This window comes from Dama dama, chromosome 23 (genome assembly GCF_033118175.1).
Source record: "Dama dama isolate Ldn47 chromosome 23, ASM3311817v1, whole genome shotgun sequence".
Classification (NCBI taxonomy): Eukaryota; Metazoa; Chordata; class Mammalia; order Artiodactyla; family Cervidae; genus Dama; species Dama dama.
This window is the reverse complement of record NC_083703.1, coordinates 8,546,143-8,573,879: the sequence shown is the minus strand read 5'-3', so window position 1 is coordinate 8,573,879 and position 27,737 is coordinate 8,546,143. Positions and strand designations below refer to the sequence as shown.

The following is a 27,737-nucleotide window of genomic DNA, read 5'->3' as shown; positions in this document are numbered from 1 at the left end:
CGGAGGGTCTCGAGAGTGGTCTTCTCATGATTCATCCTCCACGTATTCTCTGCTTCCTGGTCTCGCTTTATAATTCTCTCCATCAACCCCAACAGCCTCCTCACCCCTCAGGAAGCCCAGTGGTACTGTTGCAAAGCTCTCTTCATCTGGCTAAACAGCACAGCTTATGCTGATGAAAAATGGATTGTGAGTTCTGGGGCTCTTCTGAGCTCATGTGCAAATCCATCGTGTGGGCTGGAGCGGGCTTAGCATTTCATGGTTCCCCTTTTCTTTTTATGGAAAAGTCATCAGGGTTTCCCAGATCTGAGGATCTCAACTGCCTTTGCATCCCTGTTCTTCCTTGACATTCGGGCTTATATTTTAAAAAGACGCAAGTGACATCTGGGGACAACTGATGGACTTATCTGGGAGAGAGAAAGGGGATCCTGATAAATTCTCCTAGAAATTCAGTCCTAGGTGGAGCCCATAAACTTGGTAATTTTCCAATGTAGGGTCTGCAGCTCTCCAGCCCCCTGTATCCAGGCCTTTTCTTGTAAGTTTACATCAGTAACTCTTAAATCGATGGCATTAATAGCTCAGTCCTTAGCATTAAGCTCCACAATGAGATTGCCCATCTCTCAAAAAAAAAAAAAAAAAAAAAAATGCAAGCCGCAGCAAACCTCAAATTGTTTTGGGCATGGGCTAAGCACCCTTGGGATAAGGGTGGTCTGGTCCTACAGCCAAAAAAATCCACCAACAAGGAAAAATCACTTCCTGTCAATGAAGGAGTGATGGGGAGTCACACTGAGCAACAGTAATGGGATATCTATGCCTTTTTTGGTCAGTCTGCACCTCCCCCAAGTGAGGCCCGCGTTCTTTATCAGAGAGCCATGTGGACAGTTCCTGGAGAGAGGACAGTGGAGAAAATGGCCCGTGTTTCTGATTAATCAGCTGGATCGATACAAGACCTATTAGAAACATTAATTGGTCCACACAGTGATTTAGCACACAGGTAGGTAAAGCCTGACCTCCGGAACACTGTTCACTTCTGTGCCCTTGTCTCTGCCCTGCCCTAATGGTCAGGTCTCTTCCCAACCTTTCCATCTATCTGGGTCTGCCTTCCGTGGCACACAGCACTTTTTCTGCTCTCCTTCTACAATCCTTCTGGCACTCTCTTAGGTGGCAGTTGGAATCTTTACACCTAGGTCATTTCCTGGAGGGAAGACCTTACATTTAAGGTCTGACATTTCTTAACTTCCCAGTAGCTAACACAGCATTTTATACATGCGGAGGTAGGGGGACTGGTGGATATATTATTCTAACTGAGGTGTATTCTTTCTGCTGTGGAAGTTAATTGGAATTTGATGCAGAGAAAGAATAAGGACAAGCTGCCCTTCCCCATCTAGTCAAGGCTATGGTTTTTCCAGTAGTCATGTACGGATCTGAGAGTTGGACTATAAAAAAAACTGAGCACCGAATAATTGATGTTTTTGAATTGTGGTGTTGGAGAAGACTCTTGAGAGTCCCTTGGACTGCAAGGAGATCCAACCAGTCCATCCTAAAGGAAATCAGTCCTGGGTGTTCACTGGAAGGACTGATGTTGAAGCTGAAACTCCAATACTTTGGCCACCTGATGCGAAGAGCTGACTCATTTGAAAAGACCCTGATGCTGGGAAAGATTGAAGGTGGGAGGAGAAGGGGATGACAGAGGATGAGATGGTTGGATGGCATCACCGACTCAATAGACATGGGTTTGAGTAAACTCCGGGAGTTGGTGATGGACAGGGAGGCCTGGCATGCTGCAGTCCACGGGGTTGCAAAGAGTTGGACACGACTGAGCGACTGAACTGAACTGAACTGTCCTTCCCCAAGTGAAAAGAACTGAGGACAAAGCTTACAAATCTGGAAGCAGGTACTTGAGGACAGGGGCTGTGCAGGGGCCAGGCTGCCCAGGGAGATGGGCCTCCCTCCACCACCATGAGGCCCATCTCTGGGGAGAAACAGAGGGAGGGGCAAGTGAAATTCAAAATGAGGAGTTTGTCTCTGACACACGGCCTGGTAGGGAGCCTGAAAACCTGTGTTTGAGCCCCAACTACTGTTTACTAGCCATGTGACCTTGGGCAAGCAGACCAAATGGTAACTTGCTGAGAATTAGTTGCATTATTGATAATATTGGAAGAAGACAACATGTTTGGCTTCCACATGTTGGGAGAGTCATGTTAGATCCACCTTTGCCTTGTTGAGTAAACTGTGCTATTTCAGTGCAGATGAGAGTTCTTAATTTCAATTCCAGGTACCCCTTTCCCTAACCTCCTGTTTCTTCCAGCTTCATCCCACTCCATCCTAGGGACATGTATTCCTCTATCTCCTAGGAACTTCTATTTTTCACTCTCTTCTTATCGAAATTTCTTATCAGTTGTTTTACACTTTAGTGCAACTAAAGTGACAACTGAAGTGTTGTTGCCTCCTAGAGGAATTTCTGGAGATCAAGGCAAGGGAGAGAGGCTTTGCCTTCCTGAGCATCTTGGAAATCACATGATGATTTGCCTCATCTACTCACGCGTTAGATTGGCCTTTCCCTATAGCTACCATATTTCATCAATTTCAGGGCATATTATTTTATTTTTCTATTTCAACAGCTCTGAAATCAGATCTCGATGTATTTTATAATCGTGGGTGTGCCATACTCTAACTAGCAGTGTTTTCTTTTTTCAACAGTTCAGAAAATAATGATGCATCTTACAATCCAGGGTGTTACACAGATGCAATGTAACACTGCTCTGGCAGAGATAACAGGATTCATCAAAGGGCTAAGGGGAAAAGGGAGGTGGGACTGGATCAGGAAACAAAGGCATAGACTGTTTCATTTTCTTCTGCCTTTCAGTTGCCCAGCATTACCTGGATATTTGGATTCTGTCCATTGATATCAGCTTTGGAAAGATCTGGAAAGTTGGGTAGGTCAAGGAGAAAGGATCTGGGGCCATCTCTTTGCAATGAAGGGTGCCCAGCCTCTTGTTGGAATTGCTGTCTGGGGAAGGGCTGGTGTCCGGCCTGGTGGTCTGAATGTTCCCCGGGTGCTTCTTTGGACGGAGGAAAGCTGGTTTCTGATGTCGAGGCACTTTCCATGTTGAGGTTATTCTGAAACAAAAAACAATCAAATAAACAAATAAACAGGAGAAGCATGATTTAGAAATGCCACTCTTAAAAATTCGAGATGAGGACAATTCCAGGAGTTAGAATTAAGCCAGGGTTGCATTCCCAAATCATTGTTCTTCCCATGGCTTAGTTTTCCCATCTTCAAAAAGCTAAATTATCAGAAAAATTTTCCTAGCTTGCTACTTGGGAATTTTCTGAGGGCTGATGAGTTTGATCCCTGGGTCTGGAAAATGCCCTGGAGGAGGGCATGGCAACCCACTCCAGTATTCGTGCCTAGAGAATCCCATGGACAGAGGAGCCTGGCAGGCTACAGTGTACAGGGTTGCAAAGAGCAGGACACGACTGAAGTGACCTGGTATAGCACAACGTGTTATTGGATATTGATCCACATCAACATATATCAACACGAAGAGCTTGATGGAGCTTGAAGAGCTTGATGGAGAACAGTTGTTCATTTAGAACTGGAATCAGATTATAGTTTGCTTATCACAGCTTCAATTGATTGGCCACTCTGGCTTTAGTTATAACCCCAGTGTCCAGAGTCTGTTTCTTTGGTGTGGGTCAGTAAAGATCTGGAAATACTTCAGTCAAATCATTGATTATATCCATCCGTTCACCCATCCATGTATCCATCCATCATCTTTTCCATCCATCTACTTATCGACCTACTTAACCTTCCCCTCTCCTTCCCTCCTTCCTGCCTTCAGTGTTTCCAGTCATCCACTCATCCATCCTTCCAGCCTTCCAGTCAACATGTGTCAACCCTGTGCTGGGCATAGGAAAGCCATGGACAAGACAGACAGGGGCCCTGTTCTACTGGACTGCGCATCTCACCGGGGGGAGTAAACCATCAATATACACATGAATAGGATTGGACCAGAGAACAGTGATCGCTCAGAATAAAATAACAGATGGTGGTCAGGGACAACACGATATGGGTGGTTGAGGAAGATCGGTCTGGAAAGGTAACACATGCAGTGCAACCTCAATAGCTGCAATTACTGAGTGAAGAACACAGCAGAGGAAGCGCAAGAAAGCCCATCCTGCAATGTGGATGACCTGGCTCACTTGAGGATCAGAGAGCAGGCCAGTGGGGCTGGGATGGCAGGAAGAGAGGCAGAAGGACCTGAGATGGGGATGGAGAGGTGGGGCACAGCCTGAGAAAAAGTCACACGAAGGCGTTCTCAAATCAAGGTCTTTATCGTGAAAAGTTGCAAGTCTGCTGTTTTTCCAGGCTAGCAAGAAAATGTCTGGGTTTGGTTGTCACCGGGGGAACATGTTTTTCCAGTGATTGGAGAGGGTGGAAGTTGCTGGACTTCTTTCCCAGAGCAGCTTCTCCTGCTCGCCTTCTCCCTGGCCCTCTGGTTGGAGGCTTCATCCATCCCTTAAGGGGTAGCATTTTCGTGTTTACTGGTGGAGGGCGATGTGGAGATAGAATTTCACCCGCGTTTGGGTCAGTGGTTAATGTTCTTGTTATTCTTGGGCATGTTTGGGGGTTTTGGAGTGGATATCCCAGCACGTTGCTTCTGCACGCACTCCCTGCCCAGTCAGAGGTTACATCTGGGATCAAAACACTCCTGACTCTGAGCACCCGAGGTCAAGAGTAGGCTGAAGATGGAACACACACAGCGGATAACCATCTCATTAAACAGCTGACCTGAGGGGCTGGATTTTTCTATCTCTCTAAACAGACAGGGGGTGAGGAATAAACTCACTGGTGCAGAGATCACGTCTGTGAAGGTTCCCAGAGGCTGAGAAGAGGACCGAGCTAGGAAGAAGCCTGTCTGCTATCTCCTCTCTAAAACGTGCAGTTAGGGAGGGGAGAGCAGGCTGCCCTTGATCAGGTCCTTGCCTGCCCTTCCTCTTTGCTCGGGAGATGTGGCCAGGGGCAGAGTGTTTGCACACCTCTCCAGTCACCTCTCGGTCATGCTTTCGTCTCCTGGCATTGCATCCTAGAGAGACCTGCCCTGGCAGCCCCGGGCATTGCTCATGCAACAGAGGCCAAGTGCATTATGCCCAGCTTGTCCCATCCAGCACGCAGAGAGAGCGAGAGAGGCAGGCTAATTCTTTCCTCAACACAAAACGTCTCTATCATGGCCCGGGGCAAGCTCACTGAATGCAATCGTTCTCTTGTTTTTCTCCCTGGATCCCCAATAATGTTCGTGAGGACAGCTGACTTCTCATGCAACATTTCTTGCAGGAGGTTCCGGGAACCTAATTCTCAGAAAGGGTGCAGGATTTGCTTGCCCACACCCTGAGGGATACCCTGCAAATCCTGCCCGGGCTTCATGTGGCAACCGGTACACACCGCTCCACTGGGTGAAACAGGGAGCTCCCAAGCCTTCCCTGGCAATCCAGTGGTTAAGAGCTCACCTTCCAGAGAGGGCAAGGTGTATGGAGAGAGTAAGAGGGAAACTCACATCACCATGTGTGAAATAGACAGCCACTGGGGACTTATTGTGTGACTTAGGGAACTCAGACAGGGGCTCTGTGACAACCTGGGGGGGAGGGGGAGGGAGATGGGAGGGAGGTTCAAGGGGACATGGGTGTACCAATGGCTTATTTCTGGTGATATTTGGCAGAAAATAACAAAATTCTGTAAAGCAATTATCCTCAATTAAAAAAAAAAAAAAGACTTCACCTTCCCATGTAGGGGGTGAGGGTTGATCCCTGGTCAGGGAGCTAAGATGTCACATGACTCTCAGCCAAAATAAAAGAAAAAAAAAATGAAAGAAAGAAACCAAAACATAGAACAGAAGCCATATTTTGACAATAAAGACTAAAAATAGCGCACATAAAAAAAAAATTCTTTAAAAACTGGGGCCCCCTTTCCTTTTCCTTGTGATGAAGCAGTCTTTCTACCACAAAAACTCTTATTTTAGAAGAGATGTTGTTGTTCAGTAGCCCAGTGGTGTTTGACTCTCTGTGACCCCAGGGACTGCAGCACGCCAGGCTTCCCTGCCCCTCACCATCTCCCAGAGTTTGCCCAAGTTCATGTTCATTGCATGGCAGAGAGAGGAAAGGTATTTTGGCTGCACATTTGCCGCTTGGTTTAGCTGGCTGATAAAACAAGGGCGGGGTCTGATGGATTTCTTGATCTGACTCTGGACTTTCTCCTGGGACCCCGGCTCAGACATGGACTAAGACTCTCTGTGGCTGAACGAATCCTCTGCGGAAAGCTAAGCAGCCAAGAAGAAGAATCCCATGCTGTCCCAGCAGGATGGTCCAGAGAACTCAGGGTGGGCTGGGCCTACACTTGAAAAGAGGAATGTAGAGTCAGGGCAACTGGGCTGGACGATGCAGGCCACAAGTGCCTCTGCCGGGAAGATGGGGGCTAAAGTATGCTTTGGCTTGGGCTATGCACACAATTGTGGCATCTCTCCATCCCTCCCCAGTCCTCCTCCTGCCTCCCCCTACCTTCCCTCAAACAAGCTCAGCGTTTGTCGAGCGTCTAGAAGATGGGCAAGTGAAATCATAAAAAGTGCTAATCATGATCTCTGAATATCTGAATTATTCTTGCTTTTCTACAACACATGTTGACCTGGAAACCTTGGCTCCCTCCAAACCTTGGTACACTATCAAACTGTTCAGAAACTGGAAGCCCTCAGGTAGAATATCCGCCTGCCAACACAGGAGATGTGGGTTTGATCCTTGGGTCTGATCCCTGGGTTGGAAAGATCCCCTGGAGGAGGAAATGGCAACCCACTCCAGTACTCTCACCTGGAAAATTCCATGGACAAGAGGAGCCTGGTGGGCTAGTCCAAGGAGTCACAAAAAGTCAGACCCGACTGAGTACGGCACTGATAAGGTAGGAGAAGGGTGCCTTACATTGGCTCACATAGAATGAAGCTCTACTTTCTCCAATCAATAACAAGATTCAGGAGCAACCATTATTTTGATAGTCAAGAATCTAGGGCAGGAGAAAGCAGACCAGGTCTGCTGATGAGGCAGGAAAACACTGCTTCTTCATCCTTTCTCAAAGACACACTACACAGCTTCCTTGCAGAGGCCCCATCTGCAAGACCTCCTTGAAGGGCCAGACTCACTCATGGAGAGTTCACTTAATGATCCTAGCAGAGCGAGGAGTCTCAGGAAGGGTGGATCTCAAGGTGAAGATTTAAACAGTTCATGTTTTATTCAGCAAAGCAAGCATCCTTCTCCGAAAAGGTGAGCGTGGGAGAGTACTATTTCTCTTTAAGAAACAGTACCACTCTTTCTAAGGAACTGCCTGATTCATTTGGTTTAAATTCAAGTGACACAAGGCCATCAGTTCAGTTTGGGAAAATATCACTTTGCCCACAACGTGTCTTTGAGTTGACGCTCGCCCTGTGACACTGCTGCAGTTCTACGAGCAACATTCTCTCTAATTTGAGAGCCGTGACCACTGATAAAGAAACAGGAGAACTGAAGCTAGTAAGCGGTTTATACTCACGCAGTGTTCAGCTGTGAGGGGAATGACATATGGTGGCCACACTTCTCAGCTGATACTTGATGCTCCCACCTTTGGGCATAACTCCTGTCCCTCCATTATTCTACAACTCATTTTTTTTTTTTATAACTTATTCTTATTTAAAATAGGAATAAAGTAATAACAAAATGCTAACAGTAATAATAAAATAGGCTCCATGCTCACGTAGCCTGGCGTCTTGCCTTAGGTGGCAGTATTATTGTGGCAGATATTGCAATTTCCAAAATCCATTCTTCTTTTTTAAAATTCAGGGTTGATTTCAGAAGGCAACACACCTGGCTAAAACTACATTTCCCAGCACCCACTGCAGGTAGGGATGACCATGTGACACAGTTCTACCCAATGAGATGTAAATAGAAGGTCCCAGATAAGACTTAAGACAGAAGCAGAGTCAGTTTATCTTTTGCCTCTTTTCCATTTTCTCTTGCCTGAAGTGTGGATAATACAAGTGCTTGAAGTGAAATGAGGCTGCTGGCCTGAGGTTGAAGATACACTCTAAAGGTAGCTGAATGGCAAGATAGAGGGGCTGAGGTCCCTGATAACATGCTAGAGCCTTCATACTAGCCCTGGAATGATGACCTCTGAACTTTTTGCACCCTTGCTGCAAACAGTAACATTGACAACTACAGCGCTAGTAGCAATGTTCCCTGTTTAACTCTAATTTGAGAACTGTGACCACCAATAAAAAGAGAAAAGCCCTGTTCAGCAAAGTGATTCATGATCCGGTACCATCCCCAGCTTATGTGGGTACCAACTGAGCATTTAGTGAATCATTCCCAAGACCTTCACAGTGTCAGCCAGGTTACCAGAGCTCAGTCCTGCTGCTGACTTTCCAAATCTGCCCTCCTTTCCAAATACCTCTTCCTTCCACATATATAATCTTCTCATGGTTTCAGCATCTATACCTTACATTTCTCAAATCCGTTCCTTGCTGGGTAATGTCATATTTCCTTTCATTTGTCTGAAAATCCTATCACTAAATGTTGAGGTATTTGCCCTCAAAGAATCCAGATCTCCTTGGACAAATGATTGATTCCAGAGCTGGGGTGGGGAAGTCAAGGTGAGTTTGGGATGCTCTCCTGTGGCAGGAAGCAAGGAGCTCAGGAGTTAATGGTGTTCCCTCAGAACAACACGGAACCATCAACGGCCCCCAGTGCACCGGGATTAGATACTTTGGGTGTCAAAACACAAAAGTTGGCATTGACTGCCATACATTGCATCCGTGACACTCAGTGAACCTATGATGACACTCACAAAAGAGAGGAAGTCAGGAAAGGCCATCACCCGCACTCGAGATAGGGCTTATAAAACTCCTTACTTGGAACATTTATATTAAAGAGAAATAGAGGTTTGCCTGAGGAAATAATGCCTGAAGTGAGATTGAACACATGAGTGCCATCAGGCCTGTGAAGCAGGTGACGATCACAGAGCAGACAGGGAGATGGGCCAGTGAACTTGGCGACCCTGGCGAAGGACACGGAGTGTGCAGACTCCCCGAGGCCTCCTGGGGCCTGGCACTGAGGCCCAAGGGCCATCAGGCTGGAATGGAGTGGGGCTTAGGCTCACTGCCACTCTGCTGTCTTCAGTAAGAGATCACTGAGTAAATAATGGAAATGCCAGGCCCAACCCCAGACGTCTGGACCCACCAGCCTTTGGTCTGAAAGCTTTCTATCCTAGCATGCTGTGACTTTTCCATTACGCCACCACTTCCCCGGTGGCATCCTCTGGGTCAGCTGGAGACTTGCTGGAGTTCTATGTGTGGGCATCACCTCCCTGGCTCCTGTCACTAGCTCTGAACGCCCCCAGGAAAGCTCTGCTAAGATGCGCTGAGGAAACCTCTCATTGGCAGCTCTGGTGTGGTTTCCAAGACGACAAGCCCAGACACTCTGTTCCTCGTGTGCTTTCTCCACGGGACATCCCCGGCCCAAGACCCAGCACGTCCGGCCGCTGCCCTCAGCCACGTCGGGGGGGATCCAGCCTTTTGGGCACCCTTGTGACCAAGGTGGACTGCCTTGGACCACATCGAGGTCAGAGTGCGCACAGCAGAGTCGACAGCTGGTCATTTGGCACAGGAGTGAGAGAGGCAGGGGTTCTTTGGAGAACCAGGCCCCAGAGCTATTTAGGGCGATCAGCTCGAGGGAGGACAATCAAGGAGTGAAAAGGAGTGATGCGTCCACCTTTGGAAAAACCGTGCTCAGAATTACTGCTACCTGCCCTGTTCCATAAACCTCAACCAAAGGCCGCTGTGTGAAAACCAGGGCTGATCTGACCGCTTCCAGAGCCTCAGAAGAGGCTCACACTAGTAACAAATTGTGGCTGGCTTCGACAGTTTTAATGCCTATTTTTTTTTTTTTTTCTTTCAAGGCTGTGGTAACTATTCCCAGATTAATGCAACCAGGCAGACTTCTTGGAGGCAGGCGGGATGGCAAATTTCTGGAGGGCAAAGAACAGGCCGTATCTGCAATCTCAAACCCCACACCCTCCAATTCCAAACGAGCTCGGGGGGCACCCAATAAGTACTAGTTGATGATAATGATGGCCACGGGCCTAGTTAGATGTTGTTTTAATTAGGCTCAGGCTACAGGCCTCATTACCCCTAATGTGGCTTTTATGTGGGATTCTAAAGAGAAAAAAAAAGTCCAAGAATCTTCTATTGAAGATATTAAAGAAGATATTATTAGTAAGGCTTTCGGTCTCATAGACTTTGAACAACCAACAACAAAGATTATAATTAACGTCACTGCAGCCTCTCTCCTTAAAATATATTAACAATATAGCTAATTAGCAATATGTCCTCATTTGGGCTGGACAGCTGCATATTATTATCGACAACGCTTGTTTCCTTTCTGCAGATTAAAGGCAGCCATGCTGCATCCAGGCATATGGCCACACTCCTTCCACATTAAAACACTCCGTTTTCTTCTCCCCACGATAAACACACTTGGGGCTTTATCTGTGCCGGGCATCGATTTTTGTCTGGAATGTTTCCACACGTCTAAAAATAAGTTCAAGAATGCCATGGGTGGTATTTCAAAGGGAAGAGCACAAGTTTCCCTGTTTGGGGAGGGAAAAAAGGATAAAAGGGCACAGTGATTATCTTTTCACATGACTGGGGGGCGAGCGCTCCCAGGAAGAGAAAAATCAAAGGATGAACAATGTGAATTTCAGGCTGAAAACCCTCCTTCTCGGGAGGTGGTGGGGGATGCGCGCTTGTTCTTAGGACTCAGGAAGACAGCTGTGAGATGGTGACCACAGGCCTGGCACCAGCTGGTGGTGGAGGCTTGCTCAGTGAAGGGTGGGAGAGAAGGAGCCAGATCTCTGGGGGAAAGTCCGCATTGTTGAAGATACTGATGGTGAGGTTGGCCACCTTCTGCTGGCGTGTGATGGTAATCACACCCCTTCAGGTAGCAGGAAGAGAGCAGACATCCATGGCTGTGTGTTACAGCAAGCAGGGACATGCAGTGTCCCTTTGCAGGAAAAGACAAACTCCTGGCAGAGAGAAGTGGCCATAGCTGTTCTTCGATCTTTGCCGTCGGACCCTGAAGACAAGCCTGGGAGCTAGTGACACGGGCACATCATGTTTCAGGAATGCAGGAGTGTTTCATCTTGGTTGGGAATGGAGCCTTCTGTTGAGTCTGACTAATAGCTGAGGAATCTTCCATTTTGGGGGCAGAATGTATCAGAGGGCTGTTTACTCTAGGGCTTGGGAGTGACCTCGCTTATGATCTCGGGTGATGCTTTGGAAGGCGTGAAGAATCGCTGACTCCTTGCACTTGGGCACGGAGCTGGTTCCAGAGGGGAAGGGGCCACTGATGAGAATCTCCACCCCCCTGCCCCGTGCTTCTTTCTTAATTGAAGGTTCTTGGGGCCAGCTGACAAAATGGGAGTCAGCGCCCCACTAGCTTGTCTCGGATGCTTCTGTAAACAGCTTTGATCTTGAAGATGTGCGGATTATTGGTGATTTTTCAAGTTGGGCTTTTCTCCGCTGCTGGCGAAGAAAACAGAGTGAGGGCCACCTATGCCCCATTTCCTTTATGTCCCGTTAGACTAAGGAATGGACAAATGAGATGCAAATGAGACTCTTTCAAGTCTAAGAAAACATGTAAGAAGCAGAGTTCAAGGCTGGGAAGCCAATTTGGCCTGAGAAACCTTCACGCATCATCTGAATCATCTCTGCCAATGGAAGTGGATGGGGAGACTGTGTTTTCCAGGATTCTTCTTGGGGGAGATGGTGAACTTGCCTAGACAAGACACTTGCATAAATAACACCTCTTGGGGTGTGAGACACGCGTGCTGCCCACTCTCCCTGCCTGGTGCCCCTGTAAGCTAAGGGAAGGCCTTGTCTGCTGAGTGCTGAGGTGGGGGTTTGAAATTAAGGGTTGAATTTGAACTTACTTAGGGTTCAAGGAACAGGTGAAGGGTGGCCACCAGGGGGCTTTGACCATGTGGAGATCAGCCTCCCTTCTGAGCCAAAGTTGGAGCAAATATTTAATGAATGTGGATAATTGTGGATTTTTAAAAATTGTGCTTTCTCCATTATCTGGGAAGGAAAACAGAGTGGTAAACCCTCCAGATCCTTTTCCAGGACCCAAGTTGCAGAGACAACAAATTATCAGCGTGCCTAAACGGCCCAGCTGTCTAAGTCCTCCCATGACCAGAGGGAGAGCACCCAGGACCAGGAGACCCCAGAGGTAAAGGCCCCCTGCAGTGATGCGGCATCTCCCCACGTGGCAAGGGGGACACCCAAGGCAAAGTCAAGGCTGGTGTTCTACTGTCAGAACCTGGGAGGCAAGACTGGCCTGGAGGTGGGGATGGCCCGAGAGACCCTTACCCAGCTATTGTTTTAATTAAGAAGATGGATTTCTCTCAACACCCAAAGTGAAGACCCAGCACTGAAACCTACCATGAATTTCTGTGCTCCAAGTACCCATAAGCTAGGTATTTAGAGGGAACTGGACCTTCACCTTGGGATCCTAGAAAAGGGCTTATGATGCTGAGGAAGGGGCCTGGGCCAGGAGGTCTGAGGCCTGGGTCTATGTCCTGCCTTGCCCCCACCTAGTTTTGCAAGCTTAGGCAAGTTCCCGTACCTTTGCACCTAGATTGGTAGGATTGGCAAAAATGTCCGCAGATTCTTTGTGTAACTATCTATGCCTTGGATAGTGGTCTACTACACTGTCTTTGCGTTTGGTCACATGACTTACTTGGCCAATGGATAAGAGTAAGCAGAGATAAATGTATACTGGAGCTCGACTTTTTAAAAAAACTGCTCTTTGGAATCCTGAGACCACCATGTGAAGAGGCCTGGGCTAGCTTGTGGGATGAGGACAGACAGGTGAAACAGAGACAATCTACCCTAAACAGCCAGCCAATGACTCGTCACACAAACAGAGACTATGTTAGACCATCTGGCCCCAACTGAGCTAATCCAGACTAGAAACGCCACCCAGTTGACCCACAGAATCATGAGAAACAATAAACATTGTGGTTTAAGCTAATGAATTCAGAGTGGTTTGTTACACAGCAGAAGCTAACTGATACAGGACCTCAGCTATTTCTACTCTAAAATGGGTATGGCAACATAGGATGAGAACTAGGGAGAAGCTCCCAATCCATCTATCTGACCTCTTAGGAATGGAATCCTCAAGAGACACTTGTCCCAGAAAAAAAAATATTTTCTAATGATTAAGGGAAAATAGTCAATACCAAAGGGCTAAGAACATCAAATTGAGGGTGAGGAAATTAAACAAAAATCTGATGGTTCTAAAGGCATGCAGTGCAAATGTTATCTTCCTCTGCACCTTCCCCCGTCCCTCCACCTGCCGACTCAAAACTGGGTCAGATCTGCTGAAAAACATCCCCCCCTGCCTACTGCTTCCATCATTCACAGAGGCTGCTCTGTTAACAGCCCACAGCCAGTGTTTCAGAGATTCAGAGCTGAGACTTAACAATGCTCCCTCACACTTTCACGATGCACCTGTTCTGGCTCCGTTGACTGCCAGAAACCAGTAATGCTCATTTATTGGGGAACCCCTACTGACACTGTGAAGCAATTATAGAGCCATCATAGACTGATTATGGCCTGAGGTGAAGAGAAAGCTGTACCCCACCAGGACCGGTCCCTCCCCACCTGCCGGTACAGATTGTTCTTATTTGGGCTGTTGTTCTGTTCTCCTCCAGGGAATCTGTTTGATCCCTGCTTGGAAAGCTGGCAGCTGATGAGACTGTGGGCCCTGGACTTCGCTTGGCTAATCTTTTTCTATAAATGGATGGAGATTTGTTCTATTCATAGGTTCATTCAACAGGCATTTTGTGGGCATCTGCTTTGGGCCAGGTGCCGTGAGCCTGGAGTTGAGGCAGTTCAATAGCATATACCTTGTGAGTAGAAATGATCCAGAACTTGGAAATAAAGCAAAAGGATGGTTGTGAGTTGATCAGTTCCAAGCAGGGCATACTATGACAGGCCTGTCCCTGGTTATTTACTTTTCTAGGAGAATGGACCTTTTGTTTCCCTTATTATTTACTATTGCTTAGGGCTTCCCAGGGGGCGCTAGTGGTAAAGAATCCACCTGCCAATGCAGGAGACATAAGAGACGTGGTGTGGTTTGGATCCCTGGGTGGGGAAGATCCTCTGGAGGAGGAAATGGCACCCCAATCCAGTATTCTTGCCTGGAACATCCCATGGACAGAGGAGCCTAGTGGGCTACAGGCCATAGGGTCGCAAAGGCTAGGACACAACTGAGCGACTGAGCACACACACACTCACACACACACACACACACACACACAGGGCTCAGGCTAAAAGTTACACGTGACCCTGGAGATTTCCACTCTGTACAAATATAATTTATTTTTTGGTCTGGTAGAAACAATAATTTGTTAAATGTTCTCATCATAAGGGATAAAATTCCAAGTATGTGAGGTGATGGATGTTAACTAAACTTACTGTGCTAATCATTGACAAGGTACCATATCTCAAATCATTATGTTATAGGCCTTCAATATCCACAATGTTATATATCAATTATATTTCAACAAAACTGGGGGGGGGGAACCAATAACGAATAACAGGGTCATTGCCCCTCCAAATCTACTTTGTCATGATTTTCTCCACTAATTTTATAAATATCTGTTCCTCACAAGCTCTTAACTGGCACGAGCATCTTCCTAGTTCTCTCATTAGCTAGTTAAATGAAGCTTTGACAAGCATTCATTTTATTATTCATTGCCACATGGCTTGCAGGATCTTAATACTCTAACCAGGGATCAAACCTGGGCCCCCTGCAGTGGAGCACACAGTCCTAAACCACTGGACTGCCAGAGAATCCTGGACACGTATCCATTTCACAAGAGACTCATGTTTTTAATATTATGAAAATCATATCTGGACAGGGCTTTGTCTTTAAGACTTCAGACTCCAGTGGGGAAGTTAAGAAATGCTTGTATATGAAATGCCAGGGAGAAAGTGGGAAATTCTTTAAGAGTGAAGGAGTTCAACATAAGGAAGTAAAAGCATCCATACTTCTAATTATGATTCCACAGCTCACCATCTACTGAATCTTTAACAATAATCATTTAAGGTTCTTTCATTTTCTCTAAAAGACCCCCTTCTGGATACCTGTCCAAAGCACTAACAAGTTGAAACAAGTATAGAGAAGGATGATCTGTAAGCAGGACTCTTTGTGGGTTTCTCCTCTTATTGGGAAGAGCAGAAGGCCAAGCATCAACTGTCAGAGGGCACCCACCAGACCACTTTCAGCCACTAAAGTGGCTGATGTTAACTCCTTGACCCCATACAATTTCTCACTCTGACCCCAGAAAAACAAAGCACTTGCTATCTTTGTTCTCGATAAAGATCATTTCTCCCATTGGAGCTCAGTTAGCTGAGGTTCAAGGAAAGGGAAGACCGAGCTTCTCAGGGGCTTTCTTTTGGGGGTGGTCATGAAAGGGGGTGCACCAGAGCACATACTTAACATGTGGCTACTCTCCCCAGGATAAACATCACAGTACAAGGGTGTGTCTGTCTGAACCTGGGCAGGAAATGGATGGCACCGGGGTACGTGTGACCAAGGGAGCTTAGTGAAAGAACAGCTGATAGATGGGTGGGCAAGGAGGCTGGAAACCACCAGAGATGCTGAGGTGTCCAGGGCCAGTAAAGCCAGGGAGATCTTACACCTCCAGGCCTGGAGAGGCAAGGAAAGGGAGTGGTCACTGCTCCCCAATGCGAGGGTGTGTGTGTGTGTGTGTGTGTGTGTGTGTGTGTGTGTGTGTGTGTGTGTGTACATGGGCCTTACAAAATACTGACGCCTCCCTCTTCTTCCCCTTTTGTCACATTTACTGTTGGCCAAGGCAATCAGAAGCTCAAGATCAAGGGAGTCCATTGATGTGATACATACACATACGTTAGGATGGGGAAGGCTGAGGGGTCAGTCTAGAGAGGCGAATGGAAGATACTGGGCACAGGGGAAGAATCTAGGATAAAACACCTACCCAAGCCAGGCACAGGACGCTCTATCTCATCTTCACAACACCCCTTCAAAGCAGGCATGAGTGCTTGTGTTCCAAGGCGGAGGAAGTTGCATTTGAGAGGCCTCTGGCTAGCACAGTAGGCACCACAACCCTGTTCCTTCCGCTGTATGATGTCCTAACTTCTCTCCCAGGGGTTATCTAGAACGAGAGTCTGCAGCCGCCTTGAATCTCCCATCTTCCCTCTCACTGCAGCGGTCACTCAGGCGGCAGGTTCAAGGGGCCTGCTTCAAGAAGCAGCACGCTGTTGATTTAATTCTCAGCTCTGCTCCCCTACTTTGTTTGTTATGGGGGTCCTGGCCACACTTTCTTAGGAAAACTATCCAGATATCAGTCTAGCCCAAAGCCACTTGGCTTGTGCAGGCCTTCACAGGGTCAGTAAGAGCTGGTCAACACAAAGAGCTGGTGTAATGGGCATGAACTACAACGGATGCTGCCAAACTAATGATGGAAAAAGACAGGAATGAAACGGCACATCATACTTCATGCAAGTGTTCTGGGATTTGCAGTAAGTCTCCTGCATACCAATCTTCAAGCTGTGAACTTTCAAAGATGTGAACATGCGTGGCAGTCCCTGTATGCCAGCTGCTGACTGCACTCTTCAAGGTTCTTTACTGTAAGAATAAAAGTGCCTTATTTTTCATGTTTGTTTGTCTTTTATGTACATGTTATTTGTGTGAAAAGTATTTAAACCTATTCCAGCACAGGACCCTATAGCCGATTGTGTTAGTTCGGTACCTAGGCTAACCTTGTTGGACTCAGGAACAAATTGGACTTACAAATGCATTCTTGAATGGAATTTGTTCACACAGTAAGCAGGGGACTTTATTTTGGGGGAGCCAGATGAGGCAGAGAATGGAGAAAATAGGTCACAAAGACCAGGGTCCCACACTATTGCTTTGGATATTAGCTTTAGGAGTCATCACTTTCTTCCTGAGATTTGCTAAGCATTTGGGGTGAACTTTGAAAGTGACAGGGACTCCAATGGCCATCCACAGCAGAATGTATAAGAAAGGTATATGCAGAAAACAGTCATAGAATGAAACATTATCAGTGAATTTCACAAACATGACGTTGAACAAAGGAAACCGGACGAAATGTATGGTTCTATTTATATAAAGTTCAAAACCAGGCAAAACTAAGTAACGCTGTTAGAAGTCAGGACAGTGGTGATCCTGGGGATGCTCGGAACCAAAAGGGAACCCTGTGGCGGGGGGCAGGTCACAACAGCCACATTCTGTTTCTTTAAAAAAAAATTATTTTTATTTATTGATTTGGCTGCACTGGGTCTTAGCTGCAGCATGCGGTATCTCTAGTTGTGACACGTGAGATCCAGTTCCCTGACCAGGGGTCGAACCTGGGCCCCTTGCATCGGGAGCATGGAGTCTTAGCCACTGGACCACGGGGAAGTCCCCACATTCTGCTTCTGGAAGCTGGTAACACAACGTGTTCACTTTAGGGAATTTGTCGAACTGTTCAGGTATGATTTGTGCTCCCTTATGTATGCACAAGACGTATCTGCTGAACCTATATAACTACTAGAAACACAAGGGGAAATAAAATAGAAAAGGGGTCATAGAGAAATGGCACCTGGCAAGGTCACAGGGATTTTTTTAAGATGCCAAGCTTCTGTTACTGCTATTTTCTGAACTATAAAGGATGCAGGAAAATACGTTTTTTTAAAAACAGAGGGCCCCCACCTTGGTCCATTATTTCCCCATGATCTAGTCTCACCTCTAAAAGGAGGAGCATATCTGTAGCACAAGCACCTCTTCTCTCCCTTTATGATTCCCGTCTCCCATTGGCCTTTCCTAGGACTCACTTTCACCTTGTTACCTTTTCTCTTGAATGTTTTCTTCTCAGCCCAGCTTCTATCTTCCCTCATCATAACCAGCTACACCTCCACCCCATTTTCCAGTGTTAACTCTGTGGTAGTCCTACCCAAACACTCATTATGGATCATCACAATCAATGCCTCCCAAAGCTCCCGCCAGATGGGTACCATTATCATCACCCCCATTGTACAGATGAGGAAACTGAAGCTGAGGATGTTATCAAAGTCACCAGCTCCTAAAACGTCCAGTTGGGGCTGACCATGGCTGCAAAATATGGCTGAGACAGGTGGAGGCTTATTCTGGACCCATGGAGACAAGAGAAAGCAGCTGGCGTTAGCCAAAGTCACAGGGAAGAATGCCAACACTTCTTCCAACCACCTTGGTGTCAAGAGTGGCCAGGAGGGACTTCCCTGGCAGTCCAGTGGTGAAGACTCCGTGCTTCCACTGCAGGGGCTATGGGTTTGGTCCCTGTTAGGGAATCTAAGCTCCTGCATGCCACTCAGCCAAAAAAAAAAAAAAAGAGAGAGAGACAGAGAGAGAGAAAATTTCTTGAACTGAGTAAAAATGCAAATACAACATTCAATTTAAAAAATTTTTTTAAAAAAAGAGTGGCCAGGATACAGAGGGAGACCCTTGATTCTGGCCAGTAGCCTCTCCAAAGCTGTCCAACTTTGGAAGGGCTGGGGAGGGTGATGCATTCAGCACCAGTTTTAAAGCTATTTTCCTATCGACAATCCCACAGGAAAATCCAGCTCGTCCTGAGAACACTTACACCAGATCTACCAGGCGGGAGCAGGCTATGAGCTGGGTCTAAGGATTCAGCGCCCTCTTTTTACAGAACAGGGCGCAGGGGATGGCCGGGGAGGGGCCAGCACATGAGAGGGTCTCTGGGCTGGGCCCAGAACACGAGATTCCTGGTTCCTGGCCTGGGGCTCTTCGAGGCAACTGGCTGCTCTGGTGGCAGAGTCCTGCTGCTCTGCCGTCCTGGCCCCAACAGTCTCCTGAGACTGAATCACAAAAAAAAGGGAAAGTTAGGCTTTCCCTTTGGAGTTGCTGTCTCAAAATAAATCTGGACCTTGATAAATGCTCTCTGAGTGGACGGATGGATAAAGAAACCAAATTTCAAAGGCCAGTGGGTGTGGGCACAGTTGACTCCCTGTGGTTTCATTCAGGGCCACCATGCCTGTTGTATCAGCTGTGCATGGAACAAAAGAGCCTGGTGGGGGGCAAGTATGGGCTGAAACCAAGCCTGGAGGACACCGTGTCTTCTCCCCAGAGCGGGTGCCTTGCTGCAACTCAGACAGAGGCTAATAGAAGCCCTTGGGTCAAAGGTCTCTGTCTCTTCTACCTGCAAAGCCTTTCCTTCCCTTGGCAACACAGAAAACTCCTGTCTCCTTACAAACCCTGTGAAGATACTGCCTTCTCTGTGAAGTCTTCCCTGAGGCTCAGCAGAATCAGTCTCTCCTTGCTCTCTATCACTTTTGTATTTTATACAGGTATGTATGTCTTCAAGTCGCTCAGTTCTGTCTGACTTTTTGCAACCCCATGGACTGTAACCTGCAAGGCTCCTCTGTCCATGGGATTTTCCTGGCAAGAATACGGCTCCTTTTCATTGTATTTTTATACATTATTAGAACTTTATTCATTTTTTGTTCAGTGTCTGACTAATAAAGGCACGCACAAAGTTACTGAACTGCAAACAGCTGCACAAGGGGTAAATTACATTAGCCACATTAGCTTCTTCAAGTCCATTCATCCTTAGTGAAAGTCACTCAGTCGTGTCCAACTCTTTGTGACCCCATGGGCTATACAGTCCAGGGAATTCTCCACGCTAGACTACTGGAGTGGGTAGCCATCTCCTTCTCCAGGGGATTGTCTCAAGCCTGGGACAGAGCCCAGGTCTCCCACATTGCAGGCGGATTCTTTACCAGCTGAGCCAAAAGGGAAGTGCAAGAATGGAGTGGGTAGCCTATCCCTTCTCCAGGGGATCTTCCTGGCTCAGGAATTGAACCAGGGTCTCCTGCATTGCAGGTGGATTCTTTACCAACTGAGCTATCAGGGAAGCCCCCCGAAATCAGGCTTTATTTCATAGACCTATCTGATCTTTGGGGGCACAGTCACTCTCCAGTTTCATCTGACTCTCTGCAACCCCATGGGCTGTAGCCCACCAGGCTCCTCTGTCCATGGGATTTTTCAGGCAAGAATACTGGAGTGGGTTGCCGTTTCCTCCCCTAGGGGATCTTCCCAACTCAGGGATCGAACTCACGTCTCCTGTGTGTCCTGCATAGCAGGTGGATTCTTTAGCCCCTGAGTATTTTGGCTATTTCTAAAATTCCTCTGCCATTGTCCTAGTCCAGGCTACCATTGTCACTCTCTGCCTTTCAAGTATCAGCTTAAATATCACCTCCAGAGATGGAGGACTTCTGCAATCATCAAGTACTGTCCCTCCCCCAAGAGTTCCCTTCCATCACTCCGCTTATGTCCTCAACACTCTTTGCCACAAGACAAGGCTAGTCTATATACAAACAAAACTGGCCGATGTAGCCTTGTTGTCGGCCCCCATCAGAGCATCAGTTCCTTGAAACGGGGCTTCTGTCTGTTGTGTCGCTTCTGTGGCTCGGCGCTTAGCCCAGAGCCTGGCACACAGTAGGACCTGACTGCTGCCGTCTGGATGGATGGATGCATGACTACATGGACAAACAGGATTTTAACGTCTGATAGGTGAGGCACGCTTTCCTCACCCTGCGTGTCTGAAACCACAGCCAGGTCCCGGGGCCTGAGGGCGAGGAAGGTCTCCCTGACTCAGTTCTCGGCTTGATCTCCACTGGCCTGATGACCACACGTCTTGGTGCAGTCACTGGCCCCCAAGTCACGTCATGAGCCATGCGGGGTGTCCCCCTGTGCCCAGACAGAGAATGTGGAGAGCTGCGCTGGGGGTGCCAACCGTGATAGCCGCCCGGGTGGGAGCGATTCACTGCTCCACACCGAGTCAGCGCGGTGAGCAGCCGCCCTGGGGGAGCCCCTGGGAGCGCAAGGTAGGGAAGCAGCGGGGTGTGGGAGGACTGTGGGGGGCAGAAAGGAGACCGGGAAGGAGGAAGCACAGGGCCCCAGGGATGCTGCTCTTTGGAATTCACTTCTGACCCTGAACACTTTCTGAACTTCCTTCTCTTAAATGTCAAATAGTTCTAAGACTATATCAATGTACATCCATACACATACTGATTCACAAATGCACAGACTTATACGTACATAAGTGTATATAAATATATATTTGTGTACATAAATATATGTATAAATATATATGTCTGTATAAATGTAAAAACATGTTTATTTAATATATATACACATATGGATATATGTGCTTCCCTGGTGGCTCAGGGGTAAGGAATCCATCTGCAATGCAAGAGATGCAGGAGATGTGGGTTTGATCCCTGGGTTGGGAAGGTCCCCTGGAGGAAGAAATGGCAACCCACTCCAGCATTCTTGCCTGGGAAATCCCATGGACAGAGGAGCCTGGCAGGCTACAGCTGACGGGTTGCAAAGAGTTGGACACAACTGAGTGACCGAGTGCGCATGCATATGGATATGTCTGCTTCAGTAATAATTTAAATTTTTACTTTAATTTTAAAATATCCTAAATTGCCCATTCTTTCCTAGCCAAGCTCAGAGAAAACCTGGTAATAATGCAGTTATCACTTTAACCTAGTGGTTCTCAAAATGTGGTCCTCGGACTGGCACCATCTGGGAGCTTGTTAAAAACGCCGATTCTCAGGCCCCACCGTCACCCTGCAGAATCTGAGTCTCTAGGGTGGGGCCCAGTAGTCTGTGTTTTAACAAGCCCTCCCCGTGTTTCCGATGCCGGCCAACATCTGAGAAACTCAGCAAAGACAAGGGTCAGATGAGGAATGGGTGGCTGAGCTGCGGTTAGGAGCTGTTCTCCTGGGGGTCACTTTAGCAGAGGGAATAGGTTCCAGAATATGAAGGATTCTCAAAGGGTTGGCGTACTTTTCTTAAGGGAGACGTGATCAGGTAAATAGTACAGGAGCCCCAGCTCCAGTTCGGCCTGGGGAAACCCTCTGAACCGCCAGGGATGCCCACACAATGAGAACAGTGTGAGGGGAAGGGCAGACCCCTTGCCTTCTGGGTTCCTGAGTCAGACACTCACCATGGACACAGGGGCTGAGAAGATGAAACCCGGAAGACGGAGAGCGCCCTGCACGACAAGACTCGCTGCCCACGTGCCCCGGCCTCCCTGGGTCCCTGCCTCTCCTCCTCGATCGGGCAGCAAGGCCCCAAGTGGGGCTGCGGAGCATTTCCAGCTGATTTCTCTCCCCTACACTGTGTGGGCTGGTCTTTGAACAGGCCCATGGGGGAGGGACGGGCTTGTGTCCCGATGGGTGACTGGGTAAACTTTTCCAGCTCAGAGGGCCCGCAGAGGATTAAACAAGGCCAAGAAGGGGGCCCCCAAGCAGGTGTAATAGAGAGAAATTGTCCATCAACTTATGAAACATGTGGAAGAGAGATGCTGGTTTGCAAACAGAGTCTCTTTCACCTGAGTGCTCCATGGTGCCCCCAAGCCCCGCCACTGAAAATCCATCTGCAAGGATCAGTTGGAGACTGTGCAACTCCTAACCTGCAGTTTTCCAGGAGATTTAAGCAATGACCCACGGGTGAAGCTGAAGAAGCAAAATCTATCCGTCCCCGACACATACACAGCAGTCACCATCTAAGCCAAATGTTCCTTCTCGAAGAACAAGCGTTCATCCACCAACTTGCACACCTGCTTCTAATTCTTCAGGGAGATCTTCCAGAAAACAGAAGCCTGATGGATGCCTTCATCTTGGGGTCTGAAGTCTCTGTAGGCAGCACCCACTGCTGCCAGGAATCCACCCCACAAAAACACTCTTCCAACAAGCCTCGCATGCCCTGACTGGCAAGGCTTAGGTAGCAAGCAGAGCTCCACTCAGCTAACAAATTCTATTTCTCTTCCATGACAACACCATGTTCTGCTTTAAAGACGACTCTCTCCCACCCACTCCACACCTCTGCACATAGAAGGACTGGTTTTTAGATACAGCTTAACGACTGAAGCGACTTAGCAGCAGCAGCAGCAAACCCGCTTTTAACCAAATCCCTGGGGATTCAGTCACTGAGGCTCCAAACACCCTGCCCAGAGCCTACAGAAAAGGCACACAGTCGGCATAAAGTTCTCCAGCTTTCTCCAAGTCCGTTTACACGGGTTTATGAATGGCTTCTTTCAAAACCCTGAGTTTGAAGGCAGGCTCTAAAGGGTCAGGAGACAGTTTGTTGCAAGTGGATCTGCTCCCGCTCTGACCAAAGGAAATAGTTTCTAGCTTTTCCAAAGAGAGAGGAAGCATCGTGTGCCCGGTCCGCGCTCCCTCCCTCCCTCGCACCTCGCTCGCTCTCTGCCAGACCATGATCTCAGGCCTCAAGCTCGAGGCGTAGAAGGTCCCAGCCGGGATCCTCGCCCCCGCCCCGAGTGGGATTCCGCCCATTCCAGGTCTTGAACAAAGATTCCCCGGCGCACGTTTGATCTCTTCACGCTTTGCTCTCATTAGTCCTTCACACTCTCCATCGCTTGGAAAAACACAAACAGCATGGTTCAGTTTTAAGGTTAAGAACTGACAGTCTCCATAAACACTGTTACAATAAAAGCTGATTCATCCGCTGCCAGCATTCGGCATCTGCAGGAGGGGGACGTGGAAACCCTGAGCGTCAGACAAGGGAACAAGTGCGGAGCGGCCAACTGCGGGGAGCACGGTGCCCCCGCGTCCTGGCCGCCAAAGGCCTGTGTGGATCTATCTCTGGATACCTGAAGGATTACAGGGGAGGGACAGGGAAATTCAGGGAGCAGGGAGCTCAGGTATAAATTCCTGACCTATGAAAGACACAAGCCATTAATGATCCTACCCTTGTGAGGTCGCCAAAATGAAAAGTGGTCCATGAAGAGGTTATACAATCATTCTCAGGATGCTTAAAGTAGGGAGAAGCAGAGGGTGAAATAGATGGTGGCAAGGTCTTCCTTGAACTTCAGCCACCCTCCACCCTCAGTCACCCCAAATATTTAGGTGCTGAAATCACCTCATTAGCTGGGATTCATTTTAATGGCGTGTGGGCAGATGAGCGTCAGTATCCTTATTCATTTACTCATTTAGTCATGTAATTCCTTAGAGCCAATTACTCTGTGCCAAGTGCTGGGAATACAACGGAGGGGAGACAGGGACAGTCCTTGCCCTCATGGGGTTTATAGTCTCCAGCAGGGGTTCCCAAACTTTGCTCACTTCCTGATGCATGCCATTTAAATCAGGGTGTCTGGGGGAGGATCCAGGTACTAGTACTTTTAAAAGACCCCTAGGGGTTCTGATGCATAGCAAAGTTTGGGAACCACATGGGATTTTTAGCTGACTTGCCAGGATTGGCCTGCTCAGTGAGCATGGAAGCCTGGCCCATGGCTCACCTCAGCGGCTCCTGCTCAGCTTGTGAAACTCCACGAGCCCAGAAGGACTGCATCCTAAGATCTTCAAGGCAAGGGCAAAGTTCTCTGTAAGCTCAATCCCTTCTGAGCCCTTCCAGGGAGCTTCCTAACTAAAAGGACTAGCACATCCTCACATTCTAGTAGGGAAACTTCCTTAATCCAGACTCAAAATTTGGACACATGACCCCACACCTGATGTGATAATAGTATAATATATTCAAAAGCCAGGCCATCCCAGAAGCCCTAAGCCCTCTGGTTGCCATATTGAAAAGGTCATTTCATGGCATGAGTCCTGGGAGCAGACTCCCAGCAGGTTTAAATCACCCAACGTCTTTGTTAAGGTTGAAAAAGAGAACTTGCCTCTTAAACCCTTCCCTTCTGTTCTCTCTGAGCTTTGATACTCAGTTCACCTCCAAGCAATCAATGGAAATCCATTATAGACTTTCTTGGACCTACTCTTGGATTTTCATCAATTTAGAAAGGAAACATTACATTAAGTCTTTTTTTTTTCTGGAAGGCTCCAAGAATTTTTAAAAATGAGAATAAAGGAAAAGAGAAAGAAAAGCGGGGTCTGCTTTGAAGTTGCAATGAACACACACAAAACAAAGCAAATGACGGATCTCAAGAAAAAAGTTCCAGGAGGAGGAGGCTGTGTCCTTGCTTCCCATGGCACCTTCTTGAGGATGAAGTGGTGCCCACTCAAACCACCGGGGCCTGCCAGTTGGCCAACTCAGCAGCATTCCACTATAGAGATTAAAACCAACTTTATGATTGTGGTGCAAATAATAAAGAGCCTGGCAGGATTTCCTTCCAAAATGAAAGCTCATTTATTTTCCAAGGTGTATAATTTGGTTGTAAATGTTTCCTTTGGGCCAAAACATCCCAGATTGGGTTTTTGTCTGGAACACATTGCTGCTTTGCTGGAGAAAAATGGGCTCCATGTGGTCCCTCCGCATCCATCCACTCAGCATGGCCTGCTCTTGCTTCACGTCTAGCCTTGTGGCAGCAGTTTAGGGGGCAGAAGCAGGGATGGGGGATCACCAGGCAATAGCCCCACACTGGCTGTACCCACTCCCAAGTCCTGGTCCATCTGTGAAATGGGCTGAGTCACTGCTTGCCCCCACTCAGGCCTGTTCTGCTCCCTCTCAGTTGTTGGGAGAGTGGAATAGTCTTAGGGACCTGGTTCCATGTATGAACTGACTTTTCACCCATGTCTTTGTGTCTTATTTTATTGATCTTTAAACAAAAATCATCCTTAAAAAATCTACTCAGCAATGACTAATATTTGGATAAAAGCCAGATTCTTTCCAGGGCTCATGGGCTGACCACACGGACTTGAGGCCAGAGTTTGGCCCACAGCGTTAAGTCAATCGCACCCAAAAGTAAACAGCTTTTTCTCCTATACAAGCAGATTAAGAGACAACAAGGTTTTCTACCATCTTCAGGTTTATCAACTCTCTTCCTGACATCATATACTTTTAACCTGCTTTTCATTTGCATCTTAACATTAAAATTCAAAGCCGATGCTATGCTTTGTAGATGAAAATATATTTATTCCAGTTTTTTTTTTTCTTTTCCTCCCAAACAGCTGGTAATGCAGAACAGGGAAACATCTTGTGGGATCAAAGAGATGGCATCAAAAGTCATCATGTGACGTCCCTTTAGGATATCAGAAGTTGTTCCTCTAACAGTGGGATTGGGTAAAGGAGGGGGGAAGAAGTGGGCTGAGAGAGAAAACAAGATCACCCAGGGAACAGGGGGACAGTGGCAGAAATTACAGTGCTACAGAAATCAGCTCCAGGGGTGAAGGTCAATGGCCTCATGTATTTTTTTTTAACGTGGACCATTTTTCAAGTCTTTATTGAATTTATTACAATATTGTTTCTATTTTAGATTTTATTTTGACTTCAAAGCATGTGGACTTCTAGCTCCCCACCCAAGGACTGAACCCCAGTCTCCTGCACTGGAAGGCAAAGTCTCAACCACCGGACCTCCAGGGAAGTCCCAGTCTCACGTAATTTGTTGAAGTCACCTGCTGGGAAGTGATGGAGCATACTTTCCATCAGCTTGAGATGCTCCTGAGATAGACCAGGAAGCAGTGTGTCAGGCAAAAGGTAACAGAAAAAAATAGCTTCCAGTGATGTGTAGACATCTATTAAGATAAATGATCGGCCCACTTGTCAAAATTGTATCAAATTTTCTAGTTGGTCATGGCCATGTGAGTCAGTTCACAGCTACACATGCAGCAGCTCATGCTCTGCATTTTGGATAATCACCAGCTACTGGACATCAGGGGCTTCTCAGGTGGCGCTGGGGGTAAACAGCCTGCCTGCCAATGCAGAAGACATAAGAGATGCAGGGTCAAACCCTGGGTCAGGAAGATCCCCTGGAGGAGGGCATGGCAACCCACTCCAGTATTCTCGCCTGCAGAAACCCATGGATAGAGGAGCCTCGTGGACTACAGTCGATTGGGTTGCGCAGAGTCGGACACATCTGAAGGGACTTAGCACGCATGCACTCACTGGACATCAGGTCCCTAATTCAAGTGTAGCAATAAGAAGCATCCTCGAAGGAGAACGGAGTGAAGAAATGCTACAGAATAAAGCTTTTTGATGATTCATGCACAAAATAGAGATTCCAACATGAACGGGGCAGCCACTGTGCCTCAGGCTCCAGGTCACCACCCAGTGACTAGATAATTCCTCCCACACTTTCTGTCACTGCCATAGGCAGCATGTTGCCCACCTGCAACCGGGAAAATCAGATCCATACAGTGTTTGGAAACCACAATACTGACACATGATGAAACAGTCATAGAGGAAATTCCGACTTTCCTTGGTGTCAGACCCACAAAAGAAAGGGATTCAAACCACGCCTGCTGCGTGAATGTCAATTTTGCACTGTGGTTAGAGGGTTTTATTCTAGGACACACACATCACACCGCGATAAAAGAGAAGCCGAGAGCCGACTGCTTTTTGAAAACTGGAATTCCTTCCTACTTCACTACCTCATGTCAATACATCTGAGCCTCTGGGGCTATAAGTCGCTTCCTGTGGTGGTCAAGTTTCATCTCCTTTAGAAGCTTTCAGTCCTTTTCACAGTTCCCAGGTGCAAAGATGACTTGGCTGAAAGTCATTTTGGATTGAGAATGTTGCCCACAGAGGTCTGAACAGCGGGGTTTGAGGAATAATTATCTTTCATGTCTCAGCCCCTCTTGTAAATTCCTCTCCCTCCTGCATACCCGTGCACACACACATGTCAACACACACACACAACACAC

General features: G+C 47.6%; 1 protein-coding gene across 2 annotated transcripts in view; it reads right to left on the bottom strand.

Annotated features, from left to right (window-relative positions):
* Positions 1-27,737, bottom strand: part of ISM1 (isthmin 1) — an 83,785-nt gene that overhangs the window by 25,859 nt on the left and 30,189 nt on the right. For both annotated transcript variants that reach the window (XM_061125952.1, XM_061125953.1), the window contains exon 2: positions 2,878-3,117. In XM_061125952.1, the coding sequence (XP_060981935.1) occupies positions 2,878-3,117 (240 nt within the window). The remainder of the gene's footprint in view (positions 1-2,877; positions 3,118-27,737) is intronic.